General features: G+C 40.4%; 1 protein-coding gene and 1 long non-coding RNA gene across 2 annotated transcripts in view; one reads left to right on the top strand and one right to left on the bottom strand.

The window, feature by feature from the left end:
• Nucleotides 1-3,270: 3,270 nt before the first annotated feature.
• Nucleotides 3,271-8,944, top strand: MANSC1 (MANSC domain containing 1). Its single transcript, XM_027666263.1, has 3 exons — nt 3,271-3,624; nt 4,494-4,634; nt 7,646-8,944. Exons 1-3 carry the CDS (start codon nt 3,405-3,407, stop codon nt 8,593-8,595), a joined length of 1,311 nt encoding a protein of 436 aa, XP_027522064.1. The 5' UTR covers nt 3,271-3,404; the 3' UTR covers nt 8,596-8,944.
• An 8,751-nt stretch (nt 8,945-17,695) lies between these two features.
• LOC113958165 overlaps nt 17,696-20,808 on the bottom strand; it is an 11,430-nt gene continuing 8,317 nt past the window's right edge. Inside the window, exons 2-3 of the long non-coding RNA XR_003531425.1 lie at nt 18,705-18,850; nt 17,696-17,930 (exon numbers count right to left, since the gene is read on the bottom strand). This is a non-coding gene — a long non-coding RNA (uncharacterized LOC113958165). The remainder of the gene's footprint in view (nt 17,931-18,704; nt 18,851-20,808) is intronic.

The following is a 20,808-nucleotide window of genomic DNA, read 5'->3' on the forward strand; positions in this document are numbered from 1 at the left end:
GTCCCGGTCTGGGCTCCTCAGTATAAGAGACGTACTGGAGAGGGTCCAGTAGAGGCCACAAAGATGATGAGGGGTCTGGAGCATCTCTGTTATGAGGAGAGACTGCGGGAGCTTGGCCTGTTTAGTTTAGAGAAGACTGATAGGGGATCTCATTAATGCATATAAATATCTCAAAGGCAGGTGCCAAGAGGATGGTGCCAGAGTGTTCGGTGGTGCCCAGCAACAGGACGAGGAGTAACGGCTATAAAGTAAAACACAAGAAGTTTCATCTTAACATGAGGAAGAACTTCTTTACACTGAGGGTGGCAGAGCACTTCAACAGGCTGCCCAGGGAAGGCATGGAGTCTCCCTGACTGGAGACATTGAAACCCACCTGGATGAGTTCCTGTGTAACCTGCCTTAAATGACCCTGCCTTGGCAGGGGGGTTGGACTAGGTAATCTTCAGAGGTCACTTCCAACCCTAACAAATCTGTGATTTTGGGATTTCTTTAATTGCATGTATTAATTCTTCTCTGCTAAGACAAACATGCCAAACCCCAGACAGCTGGACACAGAGCAATCTGGGCAACATCCATCACCAGCTGCCTTATATACAAGTGTGCCAGGAGTGAGGGAAAAGCAGCCCAGATCAAAAGTTCACAGGGAGGTCAGGCTTAGGAAAAAAGAAAAAAAAAAAGAAAAAAAAAAGCAAACCGAAAACACACAAGTGAAAATGAAAAGAAAATATACTTTGAGATTTCAGACTTCATGGTTAGGCTTCACAAACGAAGATTTGGGAGTCAAATCAGAAAAGGCATCATGCAATTGTCTGTGACAGAAGAATTGTCTATAATAGGACCAGCACTGGTGTGTGCTAGCTTCTGAACAAGCCTGTTCTCTGCTCATGCATGAAGCCCAACATCATCAAAAGCTCTGCACCAAACTCAGCACCATTTTTCTAGGCTGTCTTTGCTAATTGTCACGAAGATTTAATTTAACACAAAAAAATACTCCTATCTCATGAGAACATCAGCCCAATCCAACATCACCTTTTGCTAGCTATAGGCTGTACGCTGTACTATGTACTTTGGTAACCCAATAGGTTACAATAGAAGTTCATCCTATCTGTGCCCAAGTGTTTCACCATGAGCACTGGCTCTCAAGCAGAGAGGTGCTCTACAGAAGCAGGAAAACACCTTTAGTGACTTAGCACCATGACGCAGAGTTGGGGGTCCTTCCATTCTCCCTCTCTCGGCCTCCCTTCCTTCCCATCTCAGTGGTGAAGGGAGCACAGCAGCTGCTGGGCAAGGCTGTCACTTTCCTAGCGAACAGACAAGGTTTCTGCATAGCTTTTGATGGACCTTGGCTTCCCTGCACCTCAGCAGCCTGACAGATTTGCTTCTAGTCTCCTCAGGGAGGCTGAGCACCTACCCTACCAAGAAGAGGCAGGAAGAGCAGAAATCAGCCATGGTGGCTAGAGCGGGGCAGTCATGTTATCCCCAATATCTCTTCTGCCCTGCTCATGTTATAGATCACATCAGCCCTTCTCATATTCCCATAATCATCTGTGCCTGTCCCACCACAGTAGTCTCTGTGTATATTTTCACAGTCACTGTCATTACAGTACCCTCACACCATTAACACTATCCTAACAGTCCTGGTAAAGAACAAATGTCCTCACCCTTACCACCAACCCAGACAGACCTTAAGACTTATTTTTCAGCTTCTTTCTGCTTGGCTTCTACCACCACCATGCTGTAAGCAAAGGCAGGTGGCAGATGCAACTTTGTCTAACGTATAGTAGGAGTAATACCTGGGCTCACTTTTAGTATTCATTCCCATTGTCATTCACTGTGTGATGCAGTTAATAGGTGACACCTTAAGTGTTCACATTCTCTTACAACTTTTTCTTTGAACAATGAATGTTACCAGTTTACCAAAAGAGAAATGCCTGGCTAGAAACATTTTCTTAAACAAGTGTAGCTGAAAATTTCAGATAAAAACACCCCACCAAGAATGTGAGAATCACAACCAAACATTAGAAATTGCCCCAAAATAGCCATTTGGTGCAAAATGTGATGGTGGTCTCAGTCTCTTAGAACAATCATGTCCAGAAAAAAGCCAAAACCCAGCCATATTGACCAAGGGGACTGACTGGGCATCAAGAACATCCATCCCTTGGCATCTAATCATTATAATATATAAAATAACCTGCCCTTTGGTATCTCTTCAGGTAATGTACCATCTCTAAAAAGAAAATGTCTTTTATTTACAAGAAACTACATTAAAGGTCTCTTTCCTGAAAAAGAAGGAATGTGTCCTACAATCCTTTTATTCTTTGCACTCCTTTGTCTCTGGGCTACTTTTACTCCTAAACACCACCCCAAAAATAATAAGAAAAGAAATTTTAAAAAGGAAATTAAAAATTTCCAAGCAAAAACATTACTTAAGCAAGCAATTTCACAGAGACAGCTGAGGGAGGAATGGCTAAGCCACCAGTCCAAGTAGACAGGCTATTGTGTACAACTCCCATTCTGCAAACACCCTGTGTTTGGCTGTGTTTGAACAGGATTACTCAGGTAGCACGGAGTCTCTTACATAGACATGGAAATATGTCCATGTCCGTTTAGTCCAGGATATGCATATTAATCACTTTCATTACAGCCTCCAAAAGCAGATCTGACTGTGGGCAAAACCACAATAGCCTGACAAACGAAGAATTTCACCGTGTGGTTTTGCCTTTGTGTCTGATGCTCAGGAAGAGCCCTTGGCGCCGGCCAGCAGCTGGAGGAGCGGGAACACCCCCGCAGCCCTGCCGGGCAGGCAGAAGGGCAGCCGGGCAGGAGAAGGGCAGGTAGGAGGGCAGGCAGGGAGGAGGAAAGGAGGAGGAGGGCAAGCAGAAGGGCAGGCAGGAAGGCAGATAGGCAGGTAGGTAGGCAGACAGAAAGGCAAGAAGGAAGGCAGGAGAAGGGCAGGAAGAGGGCAGGTAAGCAGGTAGGTAGGTAGGCAGGCAGGTAGGCAAGAAGGAAGGCAGAAGGGCAGGAAGGGGGCAGGCCGGGGCAGGCCGGGGCGGGGGAGGAGGGGGAGGAGGAGGAGGAGGAGGAGGAGGAGGAGGAGGAGGAGGAGGAGGAGGAGGACGGCAGGCAGGCGGCCCGGACCCGCCTCCCGCGGTTCCTCCTCCCGGACGTGCGGGACACCCGCGGTTCCCCTGAGCCGCCCGGTCGAGCCCGGCCGGGCCCCGCTGCTGCCTTCCCGCCACCGGGCGGCAGGGGGGACAGCCCGAAGGTACCCCCAGAAACGCCTCCCCGCCCGGGGAGCAGAAGAGGCACCTCGGCGCGGCTTCCCTGGCCGCCAGCGCTCCGCGCAGCTGGAAACAAACCCGCCTGGTCGTCCCGGGCCGCGCCGAGCCCCCGCCCCGGTCACCATGTCCCCGGCGGGCAGCTGGTGGTCCGTTCGCCTGCTGGTGATCACCTGTGTGATGGCCGGGCCGTCCCTGAGTCAGGAGTGTTCCGCGGAGAAAATGGAGAATTCCATCATCGATATAGACTTGTCCCTGCCCCGAGGCGTCCGGGGCGCGGAGCCGCTTCGCGTCCCCAGCGCGGGGGCTTGTGCCCGAACCTGCTGCTCCAGGGACGGGCTCGCAGGTAACCTCGGCCGCCTTCTCCACCAGCGCCTACCAGCGCCTGGGAAATTACTTCTGGGGTTTGGGCTCGCGTGGTGCTCAGCCGCTGTTCTCCGTATTCAGCGTAGGAACGTCAATTTATCCTTTCATTCGGGTTTCGATAGTACCCCCTTGCGGCTGCTACTCTAGCCAAATGTGATGTTGGGTCTCAACGCAAGACCCCCGGGGTGCTCAGGAAAATAGTTGCATCATAGAAACTGTGGTAGTTTTAAGCGTTAAAAACTCAGATCCCCAAAGCCTAAGATGCCTAGGCTGTGTTTAGTAGATGCGCTACGAAGTGACGAATATTTTGCACTGACATTTTTGTATTTAATTTTAGCCAAAAATGAGAATGCTTACCCTTCTCTGTGATGGTTGGTTTGCATCAAGCTCTTGGAGCAGTAGGAGGCAAAGCAGCAAGTAGAAACTACAGGGGTAAAGGTGACCCTCCCAGGCAGCAACAAGACATGCAATTCCTGGGATGTGATAGGGAAAAATGTATAAATAATTTTCTTCCCAAGAAGTTTACCAAGGAGGTTTTCAGATTTATCAGGATTTGTAAGTGAGAAATTGTTATATAAAGTGGTGCCATTGTGGTACAGGTAAGGGGAAGATGAGGGATTAGACTCATAATTTCCCCAGCTTTTTTTGTACAGGAAGAGGAAGGTGTGATCTTTCATATTTTGGCCATAGGCCATTCTTTTGTATTCCTTGGCTGTTTTTCCTGTAGGGATGTTATGAGTTAGTAGTTTTCCTCTTACTCACATGAAGAAAAATTAACGAAATAGAGCTCATTATCATACTGCTATAAAAATTCTTATTGCTGTAACACACATTTATTATGTTTTGCAGGAGACAAGAAGTGTAATTTGATGATTTTTTATGCTGGAAGAACAAAAGCACATCCAAACTGCTACCTCTTTTACTGCCCTACCACAGAAGCTTGTCTGATGAAACCTGCAACAGGACTTGTGAGCTACAAGATAACTACAGGTAAGTAATAGTGAGATTATTTAATAATAATAATTTTAATAATAGCCCCCACACTAGAGGACTTTTCCACCTGTGAACTTTCAGTAGTGGCCAGAAAATGGGTTTTTTGTGTGTTTTTAGTAAAATGTTCTAAGCCAAGCCCAATAAATTGAGAATGTTGCTCCTTTACCTTGTGGAAAATGGAGGAGCAGGTATGTGGTGAGCTTATTTGTGGGCCCAGCTTCCTGCTTGGAATAACACCATGACCCTTATAAAATTCCTTCACATTAGATTGAGAACTCCTCATCATTTGCCCTTGCTTAAAACAAAAAGCAGCTGCTGCTATATTAATATATTCAAGAAGGAAGATTTCCTGAATGTAGTGATGGAGAGTATCACTGAAAGCAATGGAAATACCATGCCCTTTTTAAAGGGCTCACGTTACACTGATGAATAATTAGCAATGGTAATCATTATTTTCTGTTTTCAGTAAGAGAACCTGAAGTGCAGAAGCAAACTTTCTAAACTGGAAGCTTTATGGTATATGGGCTGCACACTCAGGAATTTCTCGCTCTCTGTCATAGGCTGTGGAATTTTTAATGACAAGGCATGTTTGCCGATTGACATTGACTTGCACCAGACTTGTTTGAACAGCTCAGATAAGAAACTGATAATTAGATTGTCTTGCCAAGAGTTTACGAGGTGGTTTCAGTACGGCTGCTTGAGAGAGCAAAAATTTCATATTTCCAGAAACTGAACTCCTGCTGAAAAAGAGAGCTTTTCCAAGAGGAACTATTTGCAAGGAGCAACAGCATGATATATGGAAAGATTACTCATATAATGTTACCAAGTGTTTTTGTGCAAGCACAGTCACACAGGAATTGTGCAAAAGCAATGTGAAACAAATGAACTGCATGCCTGTAAAATTATTATTATAACTACTCTTTCCTCCAGCTCTTTCTCCCCTACAAGAATATCAGAGTTTCAAACAAAGGAAGAAGAAATGTAATTGTGCTTTCATTCTGCATAGAGTACGATGCTGAGTGAACAACTCGATTGCATATACTACCTCTCTTTCATTTTGCAGTTTTTAGCTTCTGTGAACATTGAATTAGGGAAAGATTATCCTAGCTTATTTACCTTATGTTCCTAATAAGTTTTCAAAGGTAGCACCTGAGCAGTGTCAGTACCAACAAACATTTCAAACTTTGTTCTTTTATATGAGGATGTGTATGTGGTTACACTGAAAACCAGAATAAAAGGGGGAAAGATAATTTATTGGTAATAAAGCAACTTAAAATACTGATGCTACATTAGTAATAAAATTTAGCTTTTTCTTTTTTTTTTACTATCCTTATGGCTGTTAATGAATGGAAACAACCTATGGCTTGTGAAGTAAAACATGCTCAAGAGGTGTTTAGTTTGTTTTTTAAGAGTGACAACCTGAAGTTTGGTTTCTAAGGAAGCATATTGGATTTGACATATCAGAAAGACCATTTTATTTTTTTCAGCTCCTTTTAAAGTTTGATTCATATAGTGCCCTTGTTCTTTCTTACCAACAAACATCTATCCTAATACCCCAACTGTACTTTGCATGTGACAGTTTTGGGCCACTGCATCTGGGAGCTTGTAGTTTAAAATGGAGACAAAAAATACTATAAAATCAATGTTTGATGGAAGATTAAGATAAAATTGTGCCCGTGATTCAAATGAAGTATTTGCTGTACTCTTTAGCATTGCTAGCGTTTTGGTTTGTTGTTTGGGGTTGGCTTTTTTTGCACTTCATTTTTTTTTGTGGCGTCTTAAGGCTTGGAAAGATATATTAAAACACCAGCCAAGTAGGCTTCTTTGCTTGTATAGTAAAACTGAAATATATCCATCGCTCTAGATAAGAGATCCTACTTGAGGAAAAAGTGACAATGAAAATGTAATGGACTTTTTTTTAATTTATTTCAATTCCACTGCAGTTAACAAACCTCTTTCTTTCTATGGTAAAAACAAATGAGTGAGAGTCAGAACTATTTGAGAGCATGTTCCCTTTTAAATGTTCTGTGCAGCAGCTGAATTGTTATAAATATATATTGTATTTTTATATTATAAATATAAATCATATCTTTATACATATATAGATATATAAAATCTGAATGAACAATTAGCTGGTATTTCCAAGAGCTTGTGTTCACCCAAATACTTTCTGTAGTACTGTGTAAAATCAGGTAGCTGCTAGGATTATAATTTTTATGGTATTTCTGTCACATAACACTGTTGTTCTTCTTCCAAATTCTATTAAATGACATCAGCCACCTGTTTTGCAAGGAATACATATGAGCTTGTGGAGAAATTTATAAAATGTAGTCTGCTTCTCATGGAGGTCTTCTCTGCCAGTGCCTCACATACTCTTGGAGCAGTGTCTTCAAGCACAGCAGTAGGAACTCAGGTCATTCCTACAAATCAGTATGTGTATAAAATGTCCTATAAAATGGAGATGTTATTGCCACCTTGTATCATACAACAATTTTTGAATGTGAATTGAATTGTGTCAGGCACTGGGTGCTTGGACATTACAAGAAAGGGCTGTATCTAATCATATTAACTAGGTGGAAATGTACATCTCACAAAAAAATTGACAAAAGTAACATTGATAATATCTACTTCTTAACTCACAGAGGCTGAGAATAGTTTGAAAGCAGTGAGCCTATTCACTCTGCTTTTCACCTCTAAATAAATGCTTACACGCCTGCAATGTAGGTATAAACTAATCACACTGGGATGATCACTGCAGAGGAAAATTCTGTAAGAAGTTGCAGTCATGGCCTTATGGGATGAGGCTTGAGGCTGACAGGTATTTTTGACGCGGAATTTAAATGTCACTGTGTATATTTTAAAGAAAAGAAGTTCATGATGCCTCAGTTTCATTAGTCATTACCTCCTGGAGCTCCCTTATGTCTCTCTTTCTAAGTAATACAAATTGAGTAAGCCTATATTAGTCAAAAATAGATTTAATAATTAAATACTGGTATTTCTGTTTCCAGACACCCATGCCCCAGAGGATAAATCTATCAAAACTGAGAACTTTTCTTCAAATGAGTATTCTTTGTCTTCGGATGCAGGAACGATTTTTTCTCACACTCAGAATAGCCATCAGAATCATACTGCCACTTGGCAACAATCTATATTTCATCAGGCATCTGAACCCGTGAACCACATAGACAAGCATTTAGACAACATTGAATTTCATACAGATTTTCCTGAATCTCAAAGGGCAAAACAGTCTGAGAGCTTAGATTCCATCCCAAGGCAGAAAGTAATTAATCTGCCACCAAACATGTTTTCTGCTGTTCACATTGGAAACCCCACTGCTTCATTCCCCACCACTCAGCCTAGTGCTCCTGAAACCAGCAGTACTACTCTTACTCCTCTGCCTGCAAGTACGGCCCGGTTGGAATTTCATACAACCTCTCTGCATCCTGGTGCTGCTGAACCTACAATCACCACCACCACAGCCACTGGAGCTAAACCTGGTGTCCCTGTCACCAGCATCGCTGCTACTCGTGTTCCTCTTTCCAGTCCCACAACTTCTACAACCACAACTTCCAGATCTGCTACTGCTCCATCAGGGCTAAGGACTCCAACCACGTCTTCTGAGCCAGCAGCTGTCTCTTCCAATGATACCAGCCATGTAACCCTCTCCTCTTTTTCAGGTTTCATTCTCTCTACTAGTGATTCCCCCATATCTTCCCAAAATGACCTTCAGGGTTATGACCCATCTGACTCAGAAAGCTACCTGTCAGAGGGTGTTCTGAGAGGGAAAGGTGTTGTTCAGCTGGGGGAGAAAAGCAGCCTTCTAGCAGCTTTGCTTTTTGGGGTGATGTTCTTGTTGCTGGTTATTGCACTGACAGGGAAGAAAATACATGAATCTCTTCAGAAGAGGCATTATACCAGGCTGGATTACTTGATCAATGGAATGTATTCTGATGTCTGATGGGGAGAGGGAATAAAATTTTGAGGAGCATGTAACTTTTGAGAGGGCAACTCTGAAATGGAACAGTAGATAACTGAAATCTCAGAAGAGGATGGATTCCTTTTTTCACCTCTAATGGCAAAGCAGAAGGCAGGATATGGGTTTGGTGGGGGAAAGAAATGCAGTTTCTACACTGAACTATAATGTCTATCATTTTTTATTTATACTAAATCCTAAGAATAAACACTCAAATCCAAGTTAAGCTACGAAGGTCTTATATTTAAGGAGAAAAAGCATTTCATGAGCCTAATCTGTACTGTGACAAGATTAGTGAAATAGAAGTACACCTAATAAATTGAGTACTTGTGCAGCAGGTAGGTGTTTTCAGTGCTATTTGCACCAAATGCCATAGTGTTACATGATTGCCTGGCAATCCTATTTACTCTATTTGTAGTTTTAAAGGAATACTTAGTAATAGAGCTCTGCATTGAAATGGTTTTAGGTACAAACAGTAAAAATTATATTACATATAACATAGCTTAATTTTCCTTTTCTACATATAATTTATAGTTATATACATATCTTCAAAGTTCTTTTTCTGCATACATCATGAGCTGTCCTTAAAACCACATACTAAAAATCTGAATTGGCCTTTTCCAAAGAGTGGAATTTGCCCTTTTCAAACTTGGATTTGTGCAATGTGTATCAGAGAGAAAGTTATCTTCCGAAAGTAAAGCAAGCTACCGTCAAGGTCTTTTGTGACAAACTGCATCACCAAGTGACTTGGCATATGCACGACAGAGAATTTGTTCTAATACACCTAAATCCCTGACCGCTGAGACTCAACATCTCAGGAAGGGGGAGAAACCTGTGAGTGGGCTTAGCAAGGACAACAGCTGTATTATTGGCAGAAGACACACAGAAAGGTGTGGACTCCCTTTGGTGAACATCTACCAAGAGGTAAAAAAGTTTTAGAGAAAAATGGTGGCTATGTTGTTGGAGGGTGCACATCTCAAAGAGGTTTCCTGCAGTCAGCAGGAACAGATGGACAAGGCTGCATTATCTTCATGCTTCTGGCATTCACCTGCTTCCCTCGTTAGTGGCTCTCGAAAGGACCGTGTGTGTCAGTGCTGGACTTGCTGTCCCTCCTGAACACACAGAGCTCTTGCTGGCTCTCAAAGCACACCCGCTTCACTTCTAGGGTCCCCTTCATGTGACTGGTAATAAGTATAGCAACTTATTAACAGTTGGTCTTGATGATCTTCCAAGTTTTTTCCCAACCTAAACAATTCTGTGATTATCTGTGTTTCCCTGACTGCAACAGTGAGAGGGCCTGTGAGCATCTACTACTTGCTCCACAACTTCCAGTTCATATTATTTTTATTTCCCTTTGCATGCACTCAGTCTAAACCTGTTTTTAGAATGAAAGGCTAGATTTCAAAGTATCCATGTCAGGCAGCATAATCAACAACAAACATCACGGTAGAGAAGGAAGGATGCCTCCTGAGTGCAAGGAAACAATTCTATTACAAAATATGAAATGTGACTCACATCCAAGAGATTGTTAGATCTGTCAAGCTTAGTGTGGTGGGAAGCAGGCGTGATCCAAAAATGGCCTCAAGGCAAGTTTTCTGAAAGCTCTAAGAAAATTCCCTGAAAATTCCATTATTCAGAGATCAAAGAAATGTCAAGAAGTTGAATTCTTACTATGGGGGGTGCTGCACATTGCTTTATAGGTACAAGTCCAGCTGTTCTGGATAACTTCTTAAAGGTGAACAAAATTGCAAAAGAAAAGTATCTCAAATTCATCAGCTTGTTTGTTGACTGCACTTTATTTAACCTCAGTGTTTGGGTTTTTTTAATAGACATTTTCAGAGGTTTCTGGTCAAGGAACATGATAAGAGGAAACAACATTTTTAGGAAATGAGTTCACAGACTGATAAGTACTAGGCCTAGCTGTAAAAATGCAGATGCAGATCTTAGGTTGACCATAATTTACTCTCATAAGAACTAAAACTTCATGAGTAGCTTTATATGTTGCAGGTGAGCTCACAGCAGCTTGTTGCAGGAGAAGTGCTGAGAACAACCCCTGAATCCTCACTGTGCATTTCTGCTGTAATTTGTTGGAGGGAAAGATGGTTGCTGTTAATTGATAAGTTACAGTACAGTAGCAAAATGTTCAACAGAAGACAAGCAGATACATCTCAAGGTTGTTCAGAGCACTGGGCATGTATTTAGCTGGAGAGGGGCATGTTACAAGTGATAGAACAAGGGGGAATGGCTTTAAAAATGACAGAGGGTAGGTTTAAATTGGATGTTAGGAAAAAATTCTTCCTGAGGGTGGTGAGGCACTGGAGAAGATTACCCAGAGAAGCTGTGGTTGCCCCATCCCTGGAAGGGTTCAAGGCCAGGTTGGATGGGACTGAGCAACCTGGGCTAGTGGAAAGTGTCCCAGTCCATGGCAGGGGAATTGAAACAAGATGAGCTTTAAGGTCCCTTACAGCCCAAACCACTCTATGATTCTACAGTTTGACTAATATCATTAAAACATTGCCCTCCAACCCAAACAGCAATGCATGTCAAGCACAGTGAAAGGCAGAACAGTGCACAAGTACCATAACTAATTTGGTGAGTGAGTGGCCTTTCACAATACTTGAGTAAAAGAACTTTACATGAAAAACCTTTTTTTATGCTTGAGCAAAGACAATAAGGTATTAGGCAGGTGTACTGAAACACTTAAACCTTTTTTTTTTTTTTTTTTAGCCATCCACTGGTTGTGTCAGATTAAGAACAAATTGGGAATTGTTAGGTGACCAGTTTGGATCTTTCTGGAGGGGCCTTTACAAGCTGTGTTTGAACACTAGAGGGCAACAATAATTTATTAAATAGAATTGACATGTTCTGAGGATGACAATTTAAAAAAGTTTTAATTAGTTCATTTTGTAACTTTCCAAACAGCAGATATTTCATTGCAAAAATATTTTATAAGAAAGCTTTTTGTTTTAGTGGAAGGTTCTGGGGTGGAGGATTATATACACACGCTTTTGAAACATCTTACCATATCATACAGTATAGAAGACAACAAAACTAAGCATATTATCTTCTCTATTTTAATAACGTTAAATCAGATTGCATTATTAGTCATGTATTGGCATTTCCAGTAAACAGAGAAGGAGAGAGAGATTTCCCATCATCCTTTCGATTATGATACTTTATTATGCATTTTTTGAGCTTACTTATTTGTTTGGATAATGCTCTTGTATTATGAATCAGAAAGGAGTGAGACAAAGTAACTGTAAAAAAAATCCATCCAGTTTGTTATGCTTTTCAACATTAAAACTTCTGTGCTCTCTTCTATTTTTCCATTGTCATCTCCTGTGGTCTTAACTGTGCACCACATATGGAACTGGATCAGTAATCATCACAATATGATGACAACCCACACACTGGGGTTATGTTATGCCATGAGGCTAAAAGCTGATTGACTTTTACTAACTGGAGATTGTAATAACTGCTGTAGCTGCTAGTTTTTATGTTGTTGCTTTACAGTGCTGAGCAAACATAAGGTGTGTAAATATAGACTGTCGTGAAGGAGTCTGTTTTGTGGTATCATACGGTAAGGCAAATAGAAAGCCTAAGTTTTATAACCACTGAAAACAATCATAAAGAAACAAATTGCAGATCTATTTGAGATGGATGAGAAGGGTGCAAAGTCCTTACCTCCAAGGGCTGCAAACTCAGAATCACGTGTGCTGCTCTTCAAATATTTCTTCAGTTTAATTCTGATAGGAGTAAGAAATGCTTATACTCAGGATTACTTCAAGTAAATTACTAACCAACTAACAAAAAACAGCAAACAAACAAAGAAGAAGAAAAAAAAAACGCCCAAAAAAGAATTACATGAGAAAGCGGTTTAAAACTGGATGTTTTTTCCTTCTTGCAAAACCATCTTAGTGGATTTGAATCTGACAATACTGCTTTGATCCTACCATCCCACACTCCATGCTGATAAAAACATAGAGCTTTAAGTGTCAGTACTGCAGTCAACAGTTCCCATGCAGTATCCCATCATGTAGAGAGCTCTGCTTTTGCATACTTTTTTCTGTATGTTCTGAAATGGGCCTAGACTGCTGGACTGTCTCTGTGCATTACTTGCTCTCTCATAATATGTGATGATGATGATGACGTAGGTAATATACTTCTCTACCTCCCTGTTCACTGATAGTTATGGGATAGCTGCATCTCTTCATCCTTTAAAAGTCTTTCATATCCCTTCAGGAGTGTACATGCTGTACCATATGCTTTACTTGCCTCTTGAAAGGTTGGGATATATTGAACATTTTTCTTCATCTTCCAAAAACCTACATTCACTCTTCGCTTTTTTCATCTAGGTCTATACACTTCTTAAGGATATCAAAGTGAAAAGTATAATATTGCTGCTCTTTGTCTCCTTTCTGTTTGGTAGATACTAGAAACAATAAATAGAAGTATTTTTAAGTTTCAGTACAGCTATGCTGAATCAGTGTTTCCTGTATATTGCCTCACTTAATGAAAAAAGTTGTGCATTAGCTTCTGTTCTGTTACTCCTCTCCTTCCAGCCTACAAAATGTCATTGTCTCAAATGGCAAGAGTTTAGATATGCCGTGTTCAAGATGTTCTGATCCCTCTTTTTGGCTTGCTATGTTTTTAATAGAAAATTGAAATAGAAAATTGAAAAATCCGTCATACCAATAACACCCAGGAATAGTAATTGGATAATTTGTGCTCTCTCTATCTTCTCAAAGAAATTTAACAAGCAGTTAACATCCGGAACAACTGGCTAAACATAAGTATGTTTTGAGACATTTGCTGATTTGAGCAGTCACTCTGAAGACTACAAAGGTGTTTCATGAAAATGCCAGAATGGTAAGGATGGCTGTATAAGGTATAATAATCACTTATAAGACACTTTGGTACCACCTACATCAGAGAAGCCGCTGAGTTCTGGCTGGAAGTTCAAAAGTCACCGAGAAGAGCACCAGGTTTTCTCTGTTCTTCCACTTACATTGACGAACTGATGTGAGCAGTGCAGCTTAAACTTTGACACTGTGACTTTTGCAACAGTTCTCAACAACACCTAGACTGAAAATTTGCACAGAGTTCAAACATATATTCATGTGCAGGGAAGATGCTCATTACAACACAGACTTCCTAAAGGCTTGCCTGCTGTTTAGTTAGTTTCTGAGTAAGTTTTTCCGTTAGCTTTTTTGAAAGAGCCTTTTTTCCCTACCCCTAAACCCAAGTTTCTACTGAAATCCTTCTGTGTTAGGATTTGGATCCTCCAAGTAAGTTTTTTGATATTCTAAGTAAGGATCCAAGTTAGTGTGTGAATGAGATGGTTCCTTTAGTTAAGTAGTTGTGCATTCCCTGTCTTTGTCCGTGTAGCTCCCATCAGTATCAGTGAGAGGTTTTCCAGCAGACATTTATGACTATAAGTCAAGTCCTCCCACTTTTTGGCTCATTAACTGTTCAAAACAATTGCCTTACAGGATTACAGAACTTCTCAGCCCAGAGGTAAAATTTATGAAAGAATCTGAAGATCATTTTCCTGGCTGCTTCTGCTATTTAACTGTGACAATCTTGTCCTTGTTTTGTTTTAGGGCATGAAACAAGGAGTTCAAATGTTTTTCCACCATATGATAACTCGGGCAGTACTTCTGGAAAGACTCCAGATCTGGCACATACTATATGTTGTCTTTACAGAGCACTCTGGTGTAGAAAGTACAAAAAATTTGTTTGTGAGATATAGTTTTAAACCCGTGAGAACAGTTCATACTATGCTTCTCGCTACTAAACATGATACACATGTGGCTGTCCTACACTGACAAATGCATAAAGCAAAGGCACACTCCATTCAAGTGAACATTATAAAGGATGGTAGAGTTTGAAAACCGATAGGCCTGAATACTGAAGTCTATCCACATGCTATGCCTAGCAGAGAGTATGTAAACTTTTCCAGAAATATGTTGGAGACTCCATCTCAAAGGTGAGCTTGAGGGTAGTTCAAGTACCATGATGTTTTTGCAGCTACCAAAAATGGGTATCACTGCTGACAGCAGCCATCTACAATGAATGCCCCATCAACTGGTAATGACAGTGATTTCAGGAGCATCAACAGTAGCAAAAACAGCCGTCTGAAAAGTGTCTCTGTGCTACAAGCACAAGTGACAGTGCAGCTCACTTCCTCATGTCTGGAGCATCTCCTGACTTTCTAAATCATCAGGCATTGGGAACACAGAAGAAAGTTATCCTGGGCAGCAAACCAGATGGAATTAAAGTGGGCAGATACAGCAGTTGTGCTCCATGACCTTGCACAACTGCAAGTCACCATACAAAAGAGATGTATGCTATTTGTGGGAGTCTGTAGCTCTCAAATAGAATGTAAATAGATTGATTTCTCTTCATGTGATAATGAGACATTAATCAGCTTATCAATGCATGGTAAATTTCAGTTTCAGAAAAAACAATATTTGTTTTTAAAAAGTAATAATAAAAAAGTTAAATGTTTAAAACTTCCAAATCTAGCTTTTCAGTGCCACCAATTCAGCTAGATATGGACTGTTAAGTAACTCTAATCAAACAGCTGTAACAATCACCAAAAAAATAGCTGCCATAGGACAAGTGACCTTCTCCCTGAAATAAATCAACATCTTAATCTAGTCTATCTCATATATGCATGTGAAAATACTTGCTTAAACTGGCATTCATTGACTTCCTAACAATCTTTATACACAGACTGAGAGTTTTGCAGATGCAGAATTGCCTTGATTTTTCTGACCACTGTTTGAGCATATTGTTTGGACACTGAAAAGAATCTTATGTGAATAAGTGGAGGTTTCTGTCCCTGTGATTCTGAGGGCAAAACCTGACATCAGTTAAATTCCTTTTAAAAATGTAGTTTCTATCTCTTTAGAGATAGTTTAACGTCAAAATGCCAAAAGCACAGGGAAATTTAACTTTCCCAAGTCATAGCTACACTCTGAAGGAGAGAATTAGTACTGACAGTTTCTTTGAATTTTCTTTTTTTGTTTTTGCTGTATCTAAGTGTAGGAAGGCAAATGAACATTGAAGGGTTGTTTTGTTGTTTTTTTTTTTGTAATCATCATCATCATAAGGATAGCAATGAAAACCCATTCCTATTTGTCTCCATATTACTTTTTTCCAGTAAAAGTAAAAATTTTCATAATATAAGCATTTCCACTGCATGTGATAGAGATATTGTAATATTCTGCTGCCCTCTAGCCCACTATGTGAGTTACCTGTTGCAGCATGTGAGGTCTGAAATGATTTAGACTTCTTGCCTTTGTACATCCATGCTGCTACTGAGCTGTTATTTGACAGTTATTTTTAGATTCAGAATTCTACCCGAGCAAAGTTCATTTCCAATATGAAATCACATCGTGTGTACTCACATAGTCTCTGGTGCAAAGAACTTCTAAAACAAAATCTGTCAAACTGTTCTTAGAAAAGGACACGAGCATTTTTCAGTAAAAGGAGCATCAATGTTATTTGCCTCATTGATAGCACATTAGTGTACAATGATTTTTGGTTTACTTAGTAGTTTCATTATCACATTAGCATGTATTTTATATTGGGCAATGGATGAAAATCATAAATTGTGTCACTTGTTCGATCTTCAGTCCAAGTCACTCACACTGATGTTAAATCTGTTAGATTAGCTATAAGCAAAGAAAGTGCTAGAATTCCACTAGAGGGTATTGAGAAGGTATTTAATAGCATTACACTTCATTTGAAGGAATCCAAATAATTCAAATATTTTTATAGGGCCATAAAATTATTAGGACTTTATGAAGCATTCTGGTTGGTTCTCTAAGTTGTTCGGTGTTAGATTTTTTGCTAACTGTTTTAACATTTCACATTTCAATAACTCATATATGAATGAAACTAAATTTGAAGACATCAGAAGTGTATGACAGTTGCTGCTTGTGAACTGGTGTTTCTCACATTCCTGGGACTGTAGAATCACAGAGTATTCTGAACTGGGACTCACAAGGATCATTGATTCCAAATGTTTACTCCACACAGGGCAAGCTTAACAATAAAATATGTGTTTAAGAGCATTGTCCAAACACTTCTTGAACACTTGCCTCTTTACTTTATATTGTCTTTTGTTTACTAGGAATCATGTTCCTAACATACAGTGACATTCATTTGGCTCCTTTTTCTGATAAGCAGCTGTACATGGAACACTACTCCAGAGCCAATTTTTCATAATTACTATTAATGTTATTTTATTTTTATCAAAGATTCAGTAGAGGTTAAAAGTTACATCAGTTCTTTGATTCAGCATAAACCATCTGTCAGCATTGGAAGAGAGTGATTTTATGTTTTCCATGTTCACTTCTGCTCTGGCCTACAGTCATAATGATGCAAGTCTGAAGGATCTCTCAGGAGTGCTAGACTGGGTATCTTTTTGAAAGAGAAATTTTCTCCATGGGGCATCCATTGTGAAAAAAAGAGTTGACTGTGAATCAGAATCAGAGAATCATTAAGGTTGGAAAACACCTCTAAGATCATCAAGTCCAGCTGTTAACCTAACACTGCTGGGTCCACTGCTAAATCATGTCTCCAAGTGCCATATCTGCACGTTTTGAACACTTCCAGGGGCAGTGATTCCACCACTTCCATGGGCATTCTGTTCCAGTGCTTGATAACCCTTTCAGTGAAGAAATTTTTTCGAATACCCAATCTAAACCTGCCCTGGTGCAACTTGAGGCTATTTCCTCTTGCCCTGTCAGATACTAGTGTGCCCTTTGCTCCACCAAAGCATGGCAAGCTGTGGATGGTGATCTTAGTATTGCCTGAAGTCTCAGGTGTGTGAGCACAGGAAAGATTCCTTGTTAATCTTCATGGAGATTAAGTATAATTCCCTTGTCTTGAAGAATTTCCAATTTGATAGTTACTTTCTGCCCACCTAAATTTTTCATGCAGCTCTAGCTAGAAGTTGTGCTGCTTTTGCCTTGAACTGTCCTACTGCTACCATCCACTGTTGAGCTGTTGCTGTGCTATCCATAGGAGGAAACATTTGCAGCAATATTCTAATGAGGAGAAATAGAGATTATTCCATTCCAGCAGAGGACAGGTTTATTTTTAAACATCTCCAGTCCTTCATGTGATACAGATCAGTTAATTCATAAATCAGTAGCTTACAGAATATTATTTAAAGGTTTCAGATAAAAGATACTGTGGAACTCTGGGGTTAACTGTTTTTAAATCTGGAGGGTTATAAATGTAGTCTTTCAACTGTTCTTTCAGCTTGTGTAGAAAGACAGACTGCTCTCTTTGTTGGCAAAAACCTGGCAAAGATAGCAAGCATAAATAGGCAGCAAGTGGTTAAAAATAGTATACATTTTGTCTGTGGTTCTCCTCAGTGATAAATAAGCAACTCAGTTATACAATGCAGCAAATATATGGAAAAGGGTAAAAGATCACTTGCAGTGACTGGTGTCAGCTGATTTCCTCTGTTGTACTTAGTTGAGTTCTTTCCTTAAGGATATGTCCTCAGATATCTTTAAGGCATAAAGTCATCTGGGCATCTTCCCTTTAAGCAAGTAGCATTATGGCAGAATTCATGCATACTTAATTGCAGAATTAATTGCATAATTAATGCAGAATTTATCAGCATTAAAGGGATATTGCCAGATTGGTTTAGACTATCTCATCCATGTTGCGTAGGAGTTGTATGATGTTGTAACAATCAGAACAAACATTTAAAGTTTCCCTTTTTATGTGCTTCTGAAAACTTGGAAGGGTTGGCCATGGTATTTTATCTAGATGGCACTTCCATTACAAGGAGTTGAGCTTCATTGCTGTTTCCCCTTTACATCTACTTTTATTTATCTGCAAGTAAAGAGACCTATTAAACTTTTCGATGAGTTGATAAAAGAGTTATATGCAGGAGGAAGATCAAGCATGTATATTTTCATTTCAAATTTCATACTGGAAATAGTCTGAATATAGATTAAATGCACAATTTCACAAATTGGTAATATAAAAATAATATTTTCCCTATTCTGTTGGTATAAGATGACCTTTATTTTCCTCTTTAATGTCAATAAAAAGGAACTGACCTGTAATACAGTTATCTCCACCACTCTTTTGATTTATACAAGGTCCACCTCCAATTCTGGAATAGCTCAAAATTACAAAAGTAGCTTAAGAGTGCCTCAGCCCTTCTCCCTATTCTCTGCTTGCTGTGTGAATTCTTGCATTCTGTCTGCCAAGAGGAGAAAGGGACAGAGGTGCTTAGCCACATCTCACCTGCCATTGATATATGCCATTTACAGTTACTCTACCCAGGTCTGGTTGAAACACAGAAAAAACATTTTCCCCTGAACATTTTGTGTGTTACTACTTCTAGATACCAAGAATGCTTTTATGGGGTCAACCTGTCCAGTCTGCACACTGTGGTATTTTTGACAACCTGTTGTGGTACATTTGTATGTCTGGGATTCGTTTTTGTGGTTTTTTCTCTCCCTTTCTCATCTTCTTCACCAAATCCTACAGCCACAGTAGCCTCTTTGCTTAACAGAGCTCTGTGGTTGTTGATTAGAAAGTCAGGAACTAACTACAAGTGTGAACAAAACTGCTGGAAAAAGCTAACTATGATATTTAATATTCCTGGTTTTCTATGAATAACAGATGTCTAGAGATATGCACACATTAGGAATCCTAGAATCATTTAGGTTGGAAGAGACCTTTAAGTTCATCAAGCCTAACCTTCAGTCTAACACTGCCATGTTCACCTCTAAACCATGTCCCTAAGCACCACATCCACAGTTTTTTTAAATACCTCCACGTATGTTGACTTAACCACTTTCATGGGCAGCCTGTTTCGATTCTTGGCAACCCTTTCTGTGAAGAAATTTTTGTTAATGTCCAATTTAAACTTCTCCCTGGCACTACTTGAAGACATTTCCTTTTGTCCTATTGCTTGTTACCTGGGAAAAGAGACCAACATCCACCTGTCTACGGCTGCCTTTCAGGTAGTTGTAAAGAGCCAGAAGGTCCTGCCTGAAACTCCTTTTCTCCAGGCTGAGCACTCCCAGCTCCCTCAGCTCCCTCACAGGACCTTGTCCTCCAGACATCTTCATTCCTCATGTAAAGGAAGGCCTGCTGCTGTTCTAAAGCAAGAGCTGCTGCTCAGAAGGCAGCCTTTGGGGTGCTGGCCCTGAGGAAGTCCCCATGCCCAGGAGGCCCAGAGGCTGCCCCTGCAATGGCCATGCAATGGGCACAGCTGAAAACACCTGGAAATGGTGGTCAGATGATGTTACTGATGAGGTTATTCAGCAGCAAAGGAACTTTTTTTTCTTTTAAATTAAGGAAACTATGAAAAACAATCATAGAATCATAGAATCAGCTGGGTTGGAAGGGACCTCTGAGACCATCAAGTCCAACCCTTGATCCACTACCGCTGCGGTTGCTAGACCATGGCACTAAGTGCCACATCCAGTCTCTTCTTAAAAACCTCCAGGGACGGAGAATCCACCACTTCCCTGGGCAGCCCATTCCAACGTCCTTTAGCACATCCTCGGCAATTAATTGTTCTGCAAAACTGGTGCAATGAATGCAGAAACCTGCCAGACTGTTTGTTCAACAGAGTTAAAGAATCTCAGCAGTTTGATGCCAGCTGTGTGTGATGTGTCCAGATGTAGATCTGATGGATCAGCAGGCAGAGTGAGGCTAGAGACAAACTGCCTTGCCAGAGTGGCCCCTCTCCAGAGGGCTGTTGGGAAAAAGACCATCTGTCATAAGGAACAACTTCAAACCATCTCTAATATATCAGCTAAACCTGTGTTTTGAATCACACTTGAAAATGAAGCAGTAGCCAGAGTATTTAAAGACCATGCTTTCCTCTTTGCAAAGGGCCTTGCAAAGCAAAGGGGTGCTGAAATAGCACATCCTGAAATAATTAGCTCTAGCTGTCCTAATTGCATCACCATTTAGTGCTGTATCTAGTAACAATCCAGACTGAAGTCGTACATTCCCTGATAATTGCACTGACTGCCACATCTAAAAAGACGGGTCATGCTTTTTAGATAATATAGATGGATTTTTTTTTTTTTGGAAGTGTGGGTGTAACTTGGCTGTCTTCCTGCTTTAACTTTTCTTCCCATTTCTTTTTCTATCTTTTCTTTTCTTTTCTTTTCTTTTCTTTTCTTTTCTTTTCTTTTC

The sequence above is a fragment of the Corapipo altera genome, unplaced genomic scaffold (genome assembly GCF_003945725.1).
Source record: "Corapipo altera isolate COAL_440 unplaced genomic scaffold, ASM394572v1 317, whole genome shotgun sequence".
NCBI classification, from domain to species: Eukaryota; Metazoa; Chordata; class Aves; order Passeriformes; family Pipridae; genus Corapipo; species Corapipo altera.